This window comes from Aedes aegypti, chromosome 3, assembly GCF_002204515.2.
Source record: "Aedes aegypti strain LVP_AGWG chromosome 3, AaegL5.0 Primary Assembly, whole genome shotgun sequence".
Lineage (NCBI taxonomy): Eukaryota > Metazoa > Arthropoda > Insecta > Diptera > Culicidae > Aedes > Aedes aegypti.
Window position 1 is genome coordinate 47,782,291 of NC_035109.1, and position 16,915 is coordinate 47,799,205.

General features: G+C 40.5%; 1 protein-coding gene across 5 annotated transcripts in view; it reads right to left on the reverse strand.

Annotated features, from left to right (window-relative positions):
- Positions 1 to 4,738: 4,738 nt before the first annotated feature.
- Positions 4,739 to 16,915, reverse strand: part of LOC23687777 (E3 ubiquitin-protein ligase TRIP12) — an 83,841-nt gene continuing 71,664 nt past the window's right edge. For 4 of the 5 annotated variants that reach the window (XM_021854884.1, XM_021854885.1, XM_021854886.1 and 1 more), the window contains 2 exons: positions 5,680 to 5,881; positions 4,782 to 5,615 (listed from right to left, as the gene is read on the reverse strand). In XM_021854884.1, the coding sequence (XP_021710576.1) occupies positions 5,152 to 5,615; positions 5,680 to 5,881 (666 nt within the window). In that variant the 3' untranslated portion in view covers positions 4,782 to 5,151. Of the gene's footprint in view, positions 5,616 to 5,679; positions 5,882 to 16,915 lie in introns of all 5 variants that reach the window. The other variant, XM_021854883.1, reaches the window with a different exon arrangement.

Sequence of the window (16,915 nt, forward strand, 5' to 3'; positions counted from 1 at the left end):
TGATGATGACTTGAAAGCTTGCAATTTCAAAGTGATAACATTCAGTCTTGAGAGTTTGTATTGACTTGAAAAAAGTATCACTGTACGCGCTAACATTCATAAAGCATGCTGATAGTTTTTCAGCTGTGTCAGTGCAAAACCAACTGATTTTCTTTGATTCAAAATTGTGAGATGAATAAGCAACAATCATCAACGACACGTACAAATTTCAATGACGGCCTACTTCGCCTTAATCTTTTCTGAAAAAAAAAAGAATCGAGTCTTAATCCGCTCTTGCTCATAATATTCCATCACTTCACTGTTTTTTGACGATACGCTGGTAGTAGATCTCTTTATAAAGACTTGATCAGTATTTTGAAATCAATGCTTGGCGGTAGCTAGTGCAGCTCATTGGGAAACGAACGATCGATTACAGAGGTGTTCCGTCTCAACAGCTAGCAGTGAATTATAGGGACGACATGACGATACCCAATCTAAGAAGTAGTCTATCTCAAATTACGGTTTGCGATAGCAAAAATCAACGGCGTGTTCTATTGCACGCCCCCAAGGTGGTGGATTGAGGAATTTTCCCACATGATCGACAGGATGATACCCGAGCTCGCTAATGGTGACTTTAATGCATGGGCAGTGGACTGGGGTAGCCGCTGCACCAACCAAAGAAGCCAGCTATTGTTGGAATCCCTGGCCGCATTAAATGTAGAGCTGGCAAATATGGGTACCACAGACAAACAGACGTCACACTCTCACCGATGTCCATCGACCACCTTTTTAACGGCCGATTCAAATATATGGTAGGTGGCCAATCCACAACCCGCAGCGCTCGCATCGTTTTTGTTCGCGTTTGACGTTTACACACTACCGCCATCTGTTGGTCCATCGGCCAAACACACCGATTTTAGCATTGGGCGTACATGTCATCGTGACTATGATTTTGATCGGGATTTGTTCTAAGTGTTACGTCTGTTTGTCTGTGTGGGTACAGTGAGTTCCTTCCGCAGAAATGATGCAGAATCGATTATCGACGTGACGTTTTGTAGTACTAAGTTACTACAATACCCCTGCTAGAGAGAACAGGCCGCAGGTGTACTGGTGATGCGAATCAATTGCAAATCTTCGAGCAATCTGCCTTTGGGCTAGACGAAGATTGCAACGCGCACGCAAAGAAGCAAGCACAAAAAGAAGAACGCGGTGCAGCATTCAGAGAGGCAAAGTTAGCTCTCAAAAAGGAAATTAAGCGTCGAAAACGGGCATGCTTTGATAGTCTATGCCAGAGTGCCAATTCGAGTCCGTGGGGTGACGCCTACAGAGTGGTAATGGCTAAGACCAAAGGTGGCATAGCGCCCCAAGAGCTGCTGCGATGTACTCTTCCCGCATCATCGCACAAGCCCATGGCCCCCAGCGTCGTATGCAGGAGATGAAGGAGAAGAAGTGGCGAGGGTGACGAACGAAGAGCTGGCAGAAGTCGTGAAATCATTCGCGTCAAACAAGGCACCGTGACCCGATGGTATCCCGAATGTTGCCCTTAAAGCGGCAGTGAATGCGGAAATGTTCAGAATCACGATGCAACGCTGCATAGATCAAGGAATCTTCCCGGATGTATGGAAGCCAAAGAAATTGGTGCTACTACCAACAGTGGGGAAACCTCCAGGTGACCCCGCGGTGTATAAACCTATCTGTCTACTAGATACGACGGTCAAGTTATTGGAGAGGTTGATCCTTATCAGGCTAGTACCGTATACGGAAGGTGCGAACGGCCTGTCCAACAACCAGTTTAGATTCGAGAAAGGTAAATCTACTCTGGACGCTAACCAGTCGTTCGTTCAGACAGCTGAGATGGCAATCGAGCATAAAAGGAGCGGCATCCGTTACTGCGCGGTTGTCACTCTGGATGTGAAGAATGCGTTCAACAGCGCAAGCTGGGAAGCGATAGCCCAAGCACTTCACCGCCTCAAGGTACCGGTGCAGTTGTGTAAGCTTCTAGAAAGCTATTTTGATGGTAGGATTCTACCGTATGACACAGAGGAAAGGCAGAAAAGCGTTTGAATTACCGCGGGAGTACCTTAAGGTTCAGTTCTGGGCCCGATGTTATGGAATGCGATGTCAATAACCGCAAGTGCGAGCAACGGGCGCTTATCTCGGTAGGTAATTGCACCATAGAGTCCAAGCAATCTTGGGGTTATGACCGATGATAAGCTCAGCTTCGCTAGCCACGTTGAATATGCCTGTAAATGGCATCTATGGCTATAGCGGCGCTTCCGAGGATGATGTCCAACAGCTCTGCTGTTCAGGGAATCTCATTAGATTGCCTCCGGAGTGCATTCAGATAGTCCTCCGGAAAATCTGCTAGTTATTTCTTAATGGATACGTAGATGGATCCCTCCAGGATTTGTTTCTATAAGGCTACCCAAAACTGTGTACCTGGTTTGAAGGACTTCTTTCTTTCTTTCAAATATAATTGAACTATCCTTTTAATTTTCAATTTCATTTATTTGATTACTGTTTACTCTCTTAATCCACAATATGTTAATCATTATTTTTGTATGTTATTACATTCCTGTTGTACACCTATCGCGGTCATTGCATCAATCTCATACACCATGCAATCAAACTGTTTTTTTTTTTGGTTCACGAAAATTATTACTCACATCTTTATTCTCAATTACGGGGTGGTACAAATGATTCTACAAAATTCGTTCCGACTTACGTCACAACAACCGAACTAACGAAACCCAACAACTTGATCCTCCTAGAGCAGGTAAGAGGTGCTCCTCTACTGTTTCTCCAGTTTTTGAAATGTTAACGGGTATATTGAAGTTAGCTAGATGTCGAAACGTACTGATTATTTTTCATGGACAAGGTTAAAGAGAGATGGTCAATTATTTCGTCTAGTACTGTACATTGCACCGAATGAGTTTCATAAGAAAATAGGAATCTTGTCAGCTTCTGTAAACTTAATCAAATTCAAGCCTAACTAGAAAAACTAAAAAAACGGGTTTTAACAGGCTGTCCCCTTTTTACAAATAAATGGGACAAAAGATAAGGTTATGTTAACATAGTTATAAAAAAAATGAGAGCTATCTACCTACCGGTGGGACTTACAGTATAGCTTTTTGTACATGTCCTATTGAACGTTTCCGCGCTTCAGTGTACCTACATAATAGATTCAAATTAACATGCCATCCATATGGTCTTCAAGGGGTCCAAAGACCACGACCCATACAACTTGTTTTTTTTTATGGAGAAAACGCCAATTGGAAAAGGGGCTAAAGATTATCAAAAAAGGGCTACTCTATAGTGATGAATCCAATTTAATAACCTCCTATCATCTGATATGCAACTGTCCCTATTTCCCTAAAAAATTCAACCCTACGGAAAGTGCCTCGGTGTATTGTTCTAAGTGAAGTGAGTCGCCTCATCAAATGAATAGTCGCTTCATTGGGAGATCTCATGGAATATCTGAAAATTCTGAGCAAATCCCTGGTAAAATTTCTAAATGAAATCCTGGAAGAGTCCATGAGGAACTTTTGGAGCAGTTCATGTGGTACTTATTGGAAGTTTCAGCGTTGGACTGCTAAAGGAATTCCTGGAGGATATATTATACGAATTCCTAAGAGCATCTTGTAGTATTGGGATAGAAGATGCTGAGCTAACTTACACTTTCTCTCCAACAAATCCATAATCAACTTTTTTTGTAGGAGTTTTGATTGAGAATTTCTTGAAAAAAAAAATCTGTGGAGGGCACATCAAAAAAATCCTTCTTGAATTCCGGAATATATTTGCTGCAGGAATATCAGAAGATTCTTTTTAATGAAATTGAGAAATTATTTCGGTAATTTCTGGAAAATTCCTTCAAAAGTTCGTGAGAGAATTTGAAGAAATTTTTGTAAGGATATTCAAAGAATCTGTCTTAGGAATCTAGAGAGGATTTATTAGTAATATTCTTCAAGGAATAATTGGAGGAATCTTTAGATATACTTTTGCAAACACTCCTAGAAGAATCTGTTTGAGAGTATCCGATGAAGCTCCTGAAGAAATACATGATGAAACTATAAAAGTTCCAACAGGGAGCTATCGAGAATCCCCTTGAAACTCCATGTACAAATTCTTGGAGGAATCCCTCATGATGTCTCAGAACCCCTGTGAAACCATTGTGAGCATTTCTGTAAGTATTACTCAAGGAGTCCTGGAATGAACCGTAGATGCATACCCAAGAGGAACTTTCGATAGTATTATTGCAGGAGTATGTTTGGAAGAATCCCTGACATACAACATCCAAATCTGGATCGAATACATCGCCCATTTGATTTTGCTGGCTTAAACGGGAATGCAAAACGGATTTCGATCGGAGAAGCATTCGAACGTAAACAAGAAAAGGGGTGATAGGTATATCGAGGACAAAAACCAAATTTTTAGGTCTACATGCTTGTAAGTCGAAGGGAAAAAAGGGAAATGAAGCAGGTAGTACCAAAACCGAAACCCGAACCCGATGAGGGAAAAGCACTAATTTTCGACCTTCAAGAAATCTGTGCCAATTTTCGGATTGTAATACCAAATCGAATGAATGGGTCGAAAATCTCTTTTTCTCATTGAATTCCCAACACGGCTTGTTTGGAGACTAGCGTACGATTCACAGCGCCTAGTGAAGATGAAACCCCCATTCAATAGGAAATGCACCCCTCCCCCCAGCGTAAAAGTGTCGTTTCTTTTCACAGTCAGCAAATTAAGAACAAATCAACGATTTTTTTTCTCCAATGATAACCAAGGTTGGCAAATTTATGTCCAAAATTATGAAAAACAAATACAAAAAAAACTTGCTTCTTCTCTTCCGTATTCTCTACTATGTACACACATATGACGCGACGTTAAGCACGTTCTCTCCTGTACGTTCCTCTGCCTTCATTTCAAATGAACTTTCATTTCACTAGCTTTTATTTGGTTGAGATAATCGGTTAGTTTTCCGCGCAGCAGCGACACACAGCGTCTGCTTCCAAAATATTACATCATCACTAATAAAAAACATAATTTGTTGTAGGTATACCTTTTTCTCCCCGGGAAGAAAACAAAACCGATTCCGAAAATAACGCAACGATGAGATAAACAAAACGGGCGACGACTAGTATTTAAAGTGAACTCTTTCCACCTCGTTCGCGTTTAGGACAGATGGAAGCTCATGCTGCCCTCGCTGGCGGCCAGCTTCAGCTTCTGCCGCATCACTTCCCGGCTCGAGTAGTCCGGCAACTTGAGATAGTTGACACAGGTCATCACCGATGGCAGATATTCGTCCGGGTTCTGATTGCCGTCCATCTTCTTCCTCACGATCGTCAACGGCGGGGTCAGCGCTTTGAAACCACCGGTCGGCAAGCGAGGACTTCCGGTGACAAACTGCAGGAACAGACGCTGCTCTTCCCGGTTGTAGGTGCTCAGGATTTCGTAGAAGTACTGAATGGCCTGCGAGTCTTGGCTGAAGCCGTGATCCGTGCGGCAGCATTCGGCTAACATTCGAACGTCCCACCGTTGATGCGAGGCCGCGTTCAGCCCAGAACCGCAGAACACGTTCTCCAATTCCTCGGGGTAGAACATGCGTAACCGGTTGACGGGGAATACCGAGTCAAATCCTGAGGGAGGGAAATATTTTAGCATTAGATGGGATTGATCACGAACAGTTACTATTGAACATACCTTCTCGCAGTGCTTCAAACTGCCGCGAAACGCCCTCGACCAAGAACCAGTGGGTCACCAGTGAAATGTACTGATGCAGATTGTGGATGGTAACAGCCGTATCGCGTCCACCGCGACGTAGCTCAATGTTCGGGTGGCCGGGCAGAACGAAGTCCAGACCCAAATCGGCGATCGGGCAACCATCCAAGTCGAGTGCTTCGATCTGTAATTGTGGACAAAATTGGTTAGATAACTGAATCATTCTCTCTTTTCATTATGATTTTTGCAGTTAGCTATTTTTGAATTAAGGAGTATTCAAGAGATATGTAAGTCCACATTAAATGTAATTATAGTAGCATTATGCTGAATGATTATGTAGCTAGTACGACTTGAACACAAAATTTCCATTAGGTACAGTGCACGGACACATTACTAATCATACTACAATCACGCTACGGTAGTAGTATTCACAATTATTTTAGACCAATAACTATACCAAAAGAATGAATGTGGTATACTGGGCAGAAAATCGTCGTGAAGCTTGGGGATGTTTCAATGGTCATAAGCATAACATAAGCAACAGTATATATGACCGTTCAATTCGTAGTTGCTACTCCGTGATTGACCGGAATAATCAAAATTGTACAGAGAACGAATAGATGCAGCTTGGGAGCAGCATATAAGCTTCAATATACAATTTCAAGAACTCCAAACGATTTAATAAATGTGCATCGGTCCATTGGAAATGTTACACATTATAGCCAAATACACTTAGAATAGTATCAACGTCAACTTCGATGGAAAAATGTTAATAAACCTTAACATTGATTAACTCATTACGCGTAATAAAGATGGATAAATGACACGTAAAATTATAAAAAAATCCACGTGCTCGGCTGGGATTCATGATTTCACCCATAATTTATCCAACTTAACCACGCGTAATGAGCAGACATCATGTATACCTACGCGCTTTATATCATGAGCTTGAGATCAGCTTGCCATGAGCGCACAAAAATAATCGCGCGCTTGAGCACGTGCTATGTTGAGACGCATTTTTTTTAGATCTCATGTAGCAATGTGCTAGCTCAAACGATCACATCTGCACTGGCTCATGCGCCGTCTCATGAGAAAATCTCAATGTGACAGTGCATTTGAAACTCGCAGGTGTAGGTTTCAAAAGCAAAGAAATGGAATTAAACCATGGATTAAACTGCTCGTAGGTAGTTTGAAAGCACTGACGCGGTTCAACGCAGTTGAGATTCTAGCATTTGAATTGAAAAACTTGGCTGGCCATCGAAGAAGCATAGGCATAGACCGAAGCCGTATGCTTCCGCAGGGTTATTGTACCAGGCAAACATAACTGCATAAAAGCGAGATGTCTCATGAGATTCGCTCACTAAGATATATTTTGTACGCATCTGCATCTCGTGTCTCATATAATCTGTGAGCTGCGATATGAAATATCGCATGGTACACTAGCTCATTTAAGTATACATGAGAAATACGACACTCTGGTAATGAGTTTATTAGCTTAAAAACCATGCGGATTGGATTACCGAACAGCTCAATATATGTGTCAATCATCCCTAACGAACACCAAACACGTTGGTTCAGGCGGTTTCGTAATCTCCTTGCACTCTGTTCTCGTTTGCAAACCGAAACGCTCGAACCTGAACCTGAACCCAAACATGTGTAAAGTAAACATCGGTATAGAAGAATCCAATGATCATTGAAATTTATCCGCGTGGATTTCAACCGTTCCCTGTCTGTCTGCTTTTTGCGATTATTTGAACCTTGGGTTTATTCTACGGCTGGCGTGAGGTGAGAATTATCAGTCTCGTATAGCGAGGTGGCAATTCTCGATTCGAGTGAAGTGACTTTCCATTTGGTTTACACGGCGAGGTTAAGATTGTTGGCTTCGCCGACGATATCACCCTAGTGGTCTATGGTGAATCGATGGAGGAAGTAGAGTTGACAGCAGCGCACTCTATTTCCCTGGTTGAGGAATGGATGAAGTCTAGGAAACTAGGACTGGCCCGTCACAAGACTGAGGTGGTGGTGGTCAACAACCGCAAGTCCGAGCAACGGGCGCTTATCTCGGTAGGTGATTGCACCATAGAGTCCAAGCGATCCCTTAGGCATCTTGGGGTAATGATCGATGACAAGCTGAGCTTCGCTAGCCACGTTGAATATGCCTGTAAAAGGGCATCTACGGCTATAGCGGCGCTTTCGAGGATGATGTCTAACAGCTCTGCTGTAATTGCCAGCAAACGCAAACTGCTGGCAAGCGTGGCGCTATCCATACTAAGGTATGGAGGACCAATCTGGTCAAAAGCGCTTAGAACGAACAGAAACCTAAAGCGGTTGGAAAGCACGTACAGGATAATGTGCTTAAGAGTAGCAAGTGCATACCGGACGGTATCTAAAGAGGCCGTGTGCATCATAGCCGGGATGACGCCCATCGGGCTCATCATCAAGGAAGATGTTCAATGCTTCAACCAAAGGGGTACCAGAGGAGTCCGCGACACGTGTAAAGAGGAAACGCTCAGAAGCTGGCAGCAGGAATGGGATAACTCCACTAAGGGTAGATGGACCCATCGACTAATACCAAATGTGTCAGATTGGTATGGTAGAAGCCATGGGGAAGTGAACTTCCACCTGACGCAGTTTCTGTCAGGACATGGTTGCTATAGACAGTACCTGCATAGGTTCGGGCACTCAGAATCTCCTGCGTGCCCCAATTGTGCTGGTGTAGAGGAAACAGCGGAGCATGTCGTGTTCGATTGCCCCCGTTTCATTTGTGTTTATTCCTCGAGTGGCGTGAGGGGAGAATAGTCGTCTCACTTTGAGTGAGCGATTCCGACACTCGAATGCAGTGAGAATGGTCACTATGAATGAACTCAAGTGAACTCTCGCTGTATTCCGAGAGTCGGTGTTTATCGACTGTGGTCGTTGTCTCGTGACTTTTCCATCCCGACGAGAGTCGTAACGTCCTGGTCTATCGACTGACTAAGAAATGGATGTGAAGAAGCAAGTTTCATCAAAAAGTTTTGAATTCAGGCAAGTATTTATCAAGTAGGTAAATCTATTGGAGTATTCGGCCAAAATTTCACGTGCCTGCAAGTTTCAGAAAATTTCCTTCGCGAACAGATACTTGACCGGTGGGATTCGATTCGAACTCATGACACTTAGCTTGGTCTTGATAAATAGGTGCGCGTTAAACGCTACGGCTATTTGCCCCCCACACTTTTCTCATCCCATTTACTTGATTCTTATTGGGTACCATTCAAAAATGACGTCCGTTATTTGGGGGATGAGGAGGTCTACGAATGTGTCACATGTGCGTGTATTTAGTATTGGAAAAATTTCGGAGGACTCATACAAAAAACGTAACATAGGTGGGGGAGGGGTCAAAAATGTTGAAATTTAGCGTGACATAATTTGTGTACTATCCCTGTAAAGAAATTGGCTCTAAGGGCCGATTTCTTCACCTTCGCTTAAGCTGTAAACTACGTTTACCCATATGTTTAAATTAGGTTTAAACAAAGATTTTGAAGTAACCGCTTATAAGGAAGGTTAATGATCATTTTTTGACTATCAATGGGGCCATCCTTAGCCGAGTGGTTAGAGTCCGCGGCTACAAAGCAAAGCTATGCTGAAGGTGTCTGGGTTCGATTCCCGGTCGGTCCAGGATCTTTTCGTAATGAGAATTTCCTTGATTTCCCTGGGCATAGAGTATAATCAATATACGAATATATGAATGCGAAAATGGCAACTTTGGCAAAGAAAGCTTTCAGTTAATAACTGTGGAAGTGCTAATAAGAACACTAAGCTGAGAAGCAGGCTCTGTCCTAGTGAGGACGTAATGCCAAGAAGAAGATGAAGAAGACTATCAATGGTTTTTGATTAACATGCATTGTATATTCTGCATCAAGCTATACATTTTTATTTTTGTGTGTGCAGAAAATTCCTGAATAATTTCATAATTTGGAGATATAAATGAATTGCATATTTTATTTTACTAGAAATGGAAGGAAACGATGAGGAACTACTGTATAACGGCTTAATTTTATGAATACATGCTAACCAACAGATGTAATAGTATTTAAATTATTTCGAAAAAAATATCGGGGTAATGTAAAGTTTTTTTTTTGATAATTTTTTTCCTTATATACTAAAAGATTCTTCAAAATTTATGAAATGTTGACTGAGAATCAGAAATTTGGGAAAAATATTATTAGAAGACCAATGTCTTATTTTGTACTGGTCATTTGTTACAAAAAACTCAATGGTAATTTACTCATATTTTCAAATTCATGTTATTTCTAATAACTGTTTTGAAGGGTAGTACAGTTAACTTTCCCTTACTCGATATAGAGTTAGAGAACCATAGTAAAAGTTGGTTATCATGGCTACCTTGATGGTCCCTTGGATCGCATTTGCACTGGTTTTGTGTTCTGTAACTCGATACCTCCCTAACTCGATGGTCCCTTCAATATCGAGTAAGGAAGAGCTGACTGTAGTATGGATGAACCTCAATTCAACAGTGTATAACGATATTATAATAAAAGTAATTTATGTCGTTTTCGTTTTTAGGAACTGGGTCGGTGATCAACACATAAACAAACAAACGTCAAACAAATTGTAGTCCGGTCGAACCTGAATCGGGTTGGGGTTGAAACTGTGATTCAGAACGGGTTGCGCCAGTTCCAACCTGTGTTCAAAAACGAATTCCACATTAATCAGTTTCCAAATTGAGGCGTGCTTATCTTGCCCCGTCCTTCCCTACGTGTTTTCGAGAAATTTCTGGATAATTTTACCATGGGATTGACATGAAGTTAATTTTTGTTACGTTAAATAATTTATCAAAATTTAGAAGAGAATTAAAGAAATTCGGAAAAAGAATTGATTTGTTTTGTGAAATCTCTGGAAGGAGTTTCTTCTTAAATTAATTCCCACTTAGAAAAATTCCTCAAATAATCGGTCGTTAAATCACTGGATGAAATTATAGAGAAATTATTTTATAAATACTATGGACCGATGCACGTGTTCACTAATGTGACGTTTGAGCGGTGCCAAATTCACTCGTTATCATATCTACATAAATAACACGGCACCGCTCAAACTTCAAATAGTGAACTCGTGCATTGGTCCATGGAGAAAATCATCAAACAATTATTTGGACAATTTCTGCATAAAAACACTCTTGAGGTATCCTTAGATAAATTACTGGTTGAATTTTAGTGGGAATGGGTTATCTGGTCATATTCGCATAATAGTCCCATGTATATAGGAAATATCATAGAACATGTGACTGTTATGCGAATATGTCGGGCCTGTTTGGACCCCTCAAATCTTATATATATATTTTTTAAATTGTTGTTAATTTTTGAATTTTTTTTTTTGCATTCCGCCATACAAACATTTTTGGGGTACGTTTTAGTAATTTTTCGTGCATAGATAATAGCGCTACGCGTTACCATGTTATGAGTAGCGAATCCATTGTTACGAAGTATCACAAGATAAATAAACGTTAGAAGAAATACCATCAGTGCACCTGTACCCGCTCATGCCCTTTTTTTCGCCCACTAGTGTAGAAATTGATTTTTCGTGTCAAAACCTACCATATATTCTAGCAATACTAACAACTTTCAAATGAAGTTGTCTGACATTATTTTCATTCGATTAAATAATTCTTTAGGGGCAATGGGGGCAATATGAACATACGGGGCAATATAAGCCACCCCGGTTTTTGTAATTGTAATTGCTCAATCCACACCCTGGCAGACAATTATCCGCCCATCTAGACACGGGCTGGGTGAGGACCTACCAAGCCTCCCCCGTATCCATGTCCTATACCGTTTAGCACACCGGGATCTTCCACAAGCAGGCGCCGGAATTAAAGCGGTCCCACAAGCTTCAGATACATTAAATAGATATAGTCCCTCTGGCACTAAACCGAATGGCGCCCTCCGCTTCACCACTAGTACTGCTTCCCCACACGCCAAGCACAATATCGAAAGTAGCGCGTTGTATAGCAAATACAGTACACCACCTCCGACACTATGCCAAATGTACAGGAAAAACAGCACCAGTAAGAAAGCGGAAGGCGCACCACTCGGTTCAGTGCCAGAAGGACTATAAGTATAACGAAGAAGAAATGAAAAGATAGTAGAGTTGGTTCGGTTATTTGATTGCTGAAACGAAAAAAACAGAAAAAACAGAAACAAAGTGTTAACATTAAAACGGGGTTTCATAATTGATAAATGTATCGATAGTTTCTCATCTGTTACGTTTCCTTATCGTAGCGCTGTCGATTTTTTCCATCTCCAGGGTGTTCGTCTCCGCTCGAGCAATGAGGACCATGATGAAATGAGAATATAAAAATGTGAGCATTAGTGTTGATCTAGTAATAGATTAATTTAAACTGCTTTTCATGTGCTAAGTAACTTGTAAACTCCTACTCAATTATGTTTTGTTGGCCTACACGTTTTATTTAGACACAATTTTTATTTAGAAAACAATTTGGATCCGAGATTTTAGGTGCAGATTGAGCATGTTTGATAAAACAAGCATCCTGTTTTCAGTTAAAGAATGTTCAAGAAGTTGATGATTCTGTTATTTATACTGGCTACATACAAGAATCTCAAAGCGGCTTATGATAGCATCGACCGCGAAGAGCTATGGAAAATCATGGACGAGTACAGCTTTCCCGGGAAGCTCACAAGACTAATAAGAGCAACGATGGACGGTGTGCAGAATAGCGTGAAGATTTCGGGTGAAAATTCCAGTTCGTTCGAATCCCGCCGGGGACTTCGACAGGGTGATGGACTTTCGTGCCTGCTGTTCAACATCGCGCTAGAAGGTGTCATGCGGAGAGCCGGGTTTAATAACCGAGGTACGATTTTCACAAGATCCAGCCAATTTGTTTGCTTCGCGGATGATATGGATATTGTCGGCAGAACATTTGGAACGGTGGCAGACCTGTACACCCGCCTGAAACGTGAAGCGACAAAAGTCGGCCTGATGGTGAATGCGTCAAAAACAAAGTACATGCTGATAGGCGGAACCGAGCGCGACAGAGCCCGCCTGGGAAGCAGTGTTACGATAGACAGGGATACTTTTGAGGTGGTTGATGAGTTCGTCTACCTCGGATCCTTGTTAACGGCTGATAACAACGTTAGTCGTGAAATACGGAGACGCATCATCAGTGGAAGTCGCGCCTACTATGGGCTCCAGAAGAAGCTGCGGTCGAGAAAGATTCACGCTCGCACCAAATGTACCATGTACAAAACGCTTATAAGACCGGTGGTCCTCTATGGACATGAAGCATGGACCATGCTGGAAGAGGACCTGCAAGCACTTGGAGTGTTCGAACGAAGGGTGCTTAGGACGATCTTTGGCGGAGTACAGGAAAACGGTGTGTGGCGGCGGAGAATGAACCACGAGCTCGCTAGGCTCTTCGGCGAACCCAGTATCCAGAAGGTTGCGAAAGCCGGAAGGGTGCGCTGGGCAGGGCATGTTGCAAGACTACCGGACAACAATCCTGCAAAGATGGTGTTCGCGTCGAATCTGGTTGGCACAAGAAGGCGAGGAGCACAGCGAGCGAGGTGGCTTGATCAGGTGCAACAAGATCTGGAGCACGTGGGCCAAAATCGAAGTTGGAGAGACACAGCCATGGACCGAGTAAATTGGCGTAACATCGTTAACGAGGTTTTATCAAATTAAGTGATGTAATACCAACTAAATAAATAAATAAACATACAAGAATTCACTATTGATGTAATATATGGATATTGAAAGTTCCAACGCGCGATTATAATACTTCAGTTTTCGTGCTGTTGTATTGGTGTAAGTAGTGGGAAACCAATCAGTTTGGTGATTCTAACGGTAACAAATAGCAACACGAAAGGAAAGTTGATTATCTATCATCATTATGATTTCAGTTCTAATTTCATGATCCGTTTAATAAATTCCGCGTATGATTCGGCAATTTTAACAATTTATACATGTGTATTCGAAGAAAACAGACTACGAGCATTTATTACCTGTTGCAAGGTTCCTAAGTGATCAGATATTTATCATTTTCTACAGCCTAATTTAATAATACCTACATTGGGTTGTAACAAAAATTTGATCTTGGGATGTTGATTTGCCTCTTAATCATAGTTTCGACAATAGTCACATGCTTACTATCCCTTATGGCAGTGTTGTTGATTCTATTGTCTATCGCTCATCAGTTTCGCGCCACCCGGCAGGGACTTGGTCCTATGTACCCAATACTCTGCTGTGTCTTAACTTCACGCAATACATTCTTTAGATGTGTGATACAGTTTGCGGAATATTATGATTTATCACTTCGTTCAGATGGAAAATTCTGTTATGGTACCATATTCACATATCAGATAACTCCCACCTGGAACGATGTAATACATCGGAGACATGTAGATTCAGATGTATGTATACGATCTATGCCTAGTTCGGCTCTGATCGACAGGCAATCAGTGTATTCAGTTTTTCAACTAGCTTGAAGCGATGAACGTTTCAAGACAAGCTCTCCACTATATCTGCTAGCAATCACCGGTCGTCGATAGACATTTCGGTTCTTTTCTGCTAAAGATAGATCCGATTGTATGCCAAAGACTATGGCTCATGCTTTTCAATACAGCTGGAAAAACAAGAACTACACCCAGCACCAAATAGTACGTAACTATGAGGCGGACCGGAAGGTTTGATGAGCAATCCCCACCAATATAAGCCACCCCGGTTTTTACCTCAAAAACAGTGTTTTAATGTCTAGTGTCATTATGATTTGCTAAAGGATGCCGCAAATAGCCACCACAATAAAAACCGTAAGAATATTCGTTTGAACACTCAAGATTTTTACAAAAATGTACAAATTTGTCCTTCGTCATGAAAAGCTTATAATTTTGGCAGTTTTTAGTTAAGCCTATAAGACAATTATATTTATAATTCTGATAAATTTTACCAATCCATTGATCCTTCTGATCATAATGAACAGTTCGTGAGCGAAATTAGATTTGTTCGTAAACAAAATTATTGAAAAACAATATATTATTTTCAAGATTAAGGGGCGGGGCAAAATGAGCCACCTAGATTCAAGCAAAACAAACGATGTTTTGGGCATAAAAATGCATTGCCTGCAATAATGTACTCTTCACCACTAACTCTTCTCTATACTGTTTGAAATAAAAATCATTCGATTGAAAGAGGTGGCTCATACTGCCCCGTAGGGTGGCTCATAATGCCCCATATGGTTGGTGACCACGTAGAAAAACATGGTTTTCCAAAAAGTTCCTGAAATAATTTGCAAGTTGATGCTAACATTAATTATCGACGTAACATGGAAGATAACATTTTATAGTACAAGTCACTTGCATTTAAACTATAATTTTTGCTGTTTTTCCATGCATTCCATGACGTTTTCCTTAGGCGGCCCATATTGCCCTGATTACCCCTATATTGAAAACACAAGACCTCGTGAGCGGTTATTGGGTCACTAGGTATTTTTGTGTGTTCCAATAACTGCTCATGCAAAAAATTAAACAATTGTTTTAAGAAATGTCGATTTTAGTATACAGCCTTCTTTATTGCAGTAGTAGCTATGGTTTGACCATAAAAAATATCAGGATAAATAACGAAATTTGCATTTTTCAGTAAGTTCGTCACGAAATCTGTTTACCGTGAGCGGAAATAGAAACACTTAGATGCTTAAACAAATGCAATCAAATGTTTTTTTATTAAAGTTTTTCAAATTATTTTTATTTTGCCGCTGATTACCTATACTTTGAGCTACATTGTGACATTGTGTATTGATCGACACAATAGTTAAGGTACCGTGGGGCAAGTGGGTAATGGATTTCGCATAGTTGGGATTCTTCAAATTCTAGAGACCCTAAATTAATTTAAATGAGGTCGTGTGTATTTTTAAGCTTGACTCCCACCAAATACAAGCAGTATACAGAAATTGATTTTTATGTAAAATTGAAGAAAAAAGTACAGAAAAAGTTTTTGAAAAACGTCTCTTTACTTTTCACTTGCCCCACAGGTGGGGCAAGAGAAAAGTTTATCGTATTGAACAATAAATTCAAAAAGTAACAGTTACATTCACGATTTCTATTACCTTTAACATTTGTTAAGGCGTCCCAATGAACAATGACATAAGTAACATGTAAACAAAGAAAATTGTATTCTTGTTACTTGAATTTTCTTCTGATCAGTTATGTTTGTTGAAATGATTCGACAAAATTATAACTGCAACATTTCCAATGTTAGTTCATCATGGGACAGCAATTGCAATTGTTTTCCACCGCTCGTTTTTTGTTTTCATAAAAATCGGATATGACATCGGATAACTCTTCAAGATAAATCAAACGGAATCCTTCAATCAAGTATTTAGAATTTTTTTATGTGGATACACCTATACCCCATTTTTTATGTTTTGAACTAGCTGTACATAGACATTCCAGCAGATTTTCGTGCGTCTTATATTGGAACTGTTCAATCAACGTCTTCCTTTTAATCGGCTGTCCGAAGTAAACATATTAATACCGTTATATTGGACAACCTTATTTTTTAGAGAAGTTCTATGATTTGGCCATGATAATAGGATTTAACGCTTTGAGTATAGTGTTTCTTGAATTATGAGTACGTTCTGTTGTTCTATAATATTTGCTAACCTTTTATGCTTATAGCTGCCTAAAGAGAAAACACAAATTTAATCTCTAATATAAACTTTTCACTTGCCCTACGTGATTAAAAAATTGACGGTGTTTCAATTTAGTTATTTTTAGGTCTATGTCGAAATAATTCTAAAACTTTTTTTATTGCAGTTTAAAACTGTCAGAGGGGACAACTTAGAAGTGGTACAGAAAATTATTTTCCGCAACTTTTTTCCACTGAAAATGAAAATAAGATTGCACGCCGCCAACTTGTTACGGAATTATAGTTGACAGGTCAACAATATTCCGCTCTATTATACAATAATGGCTGAAAATCTCAGATATCTCTTACCTATCGTAATGTTCTCAATAGCCTCAAAGGTTTACGTATGAGTTTAAAACGTTAATTCACATATTCAGTAAAATATACCAATTATTTTCACTTACCCCATTTACCCACTTGCCCCGCGGTACCTTATTTTATAATAAACATTTGAACACAAAACTTCCCTTAAATGAGCGGAATCTGATGCACTGATGGTATATTAAAAGCTTCCTTTGGAAATATCGAA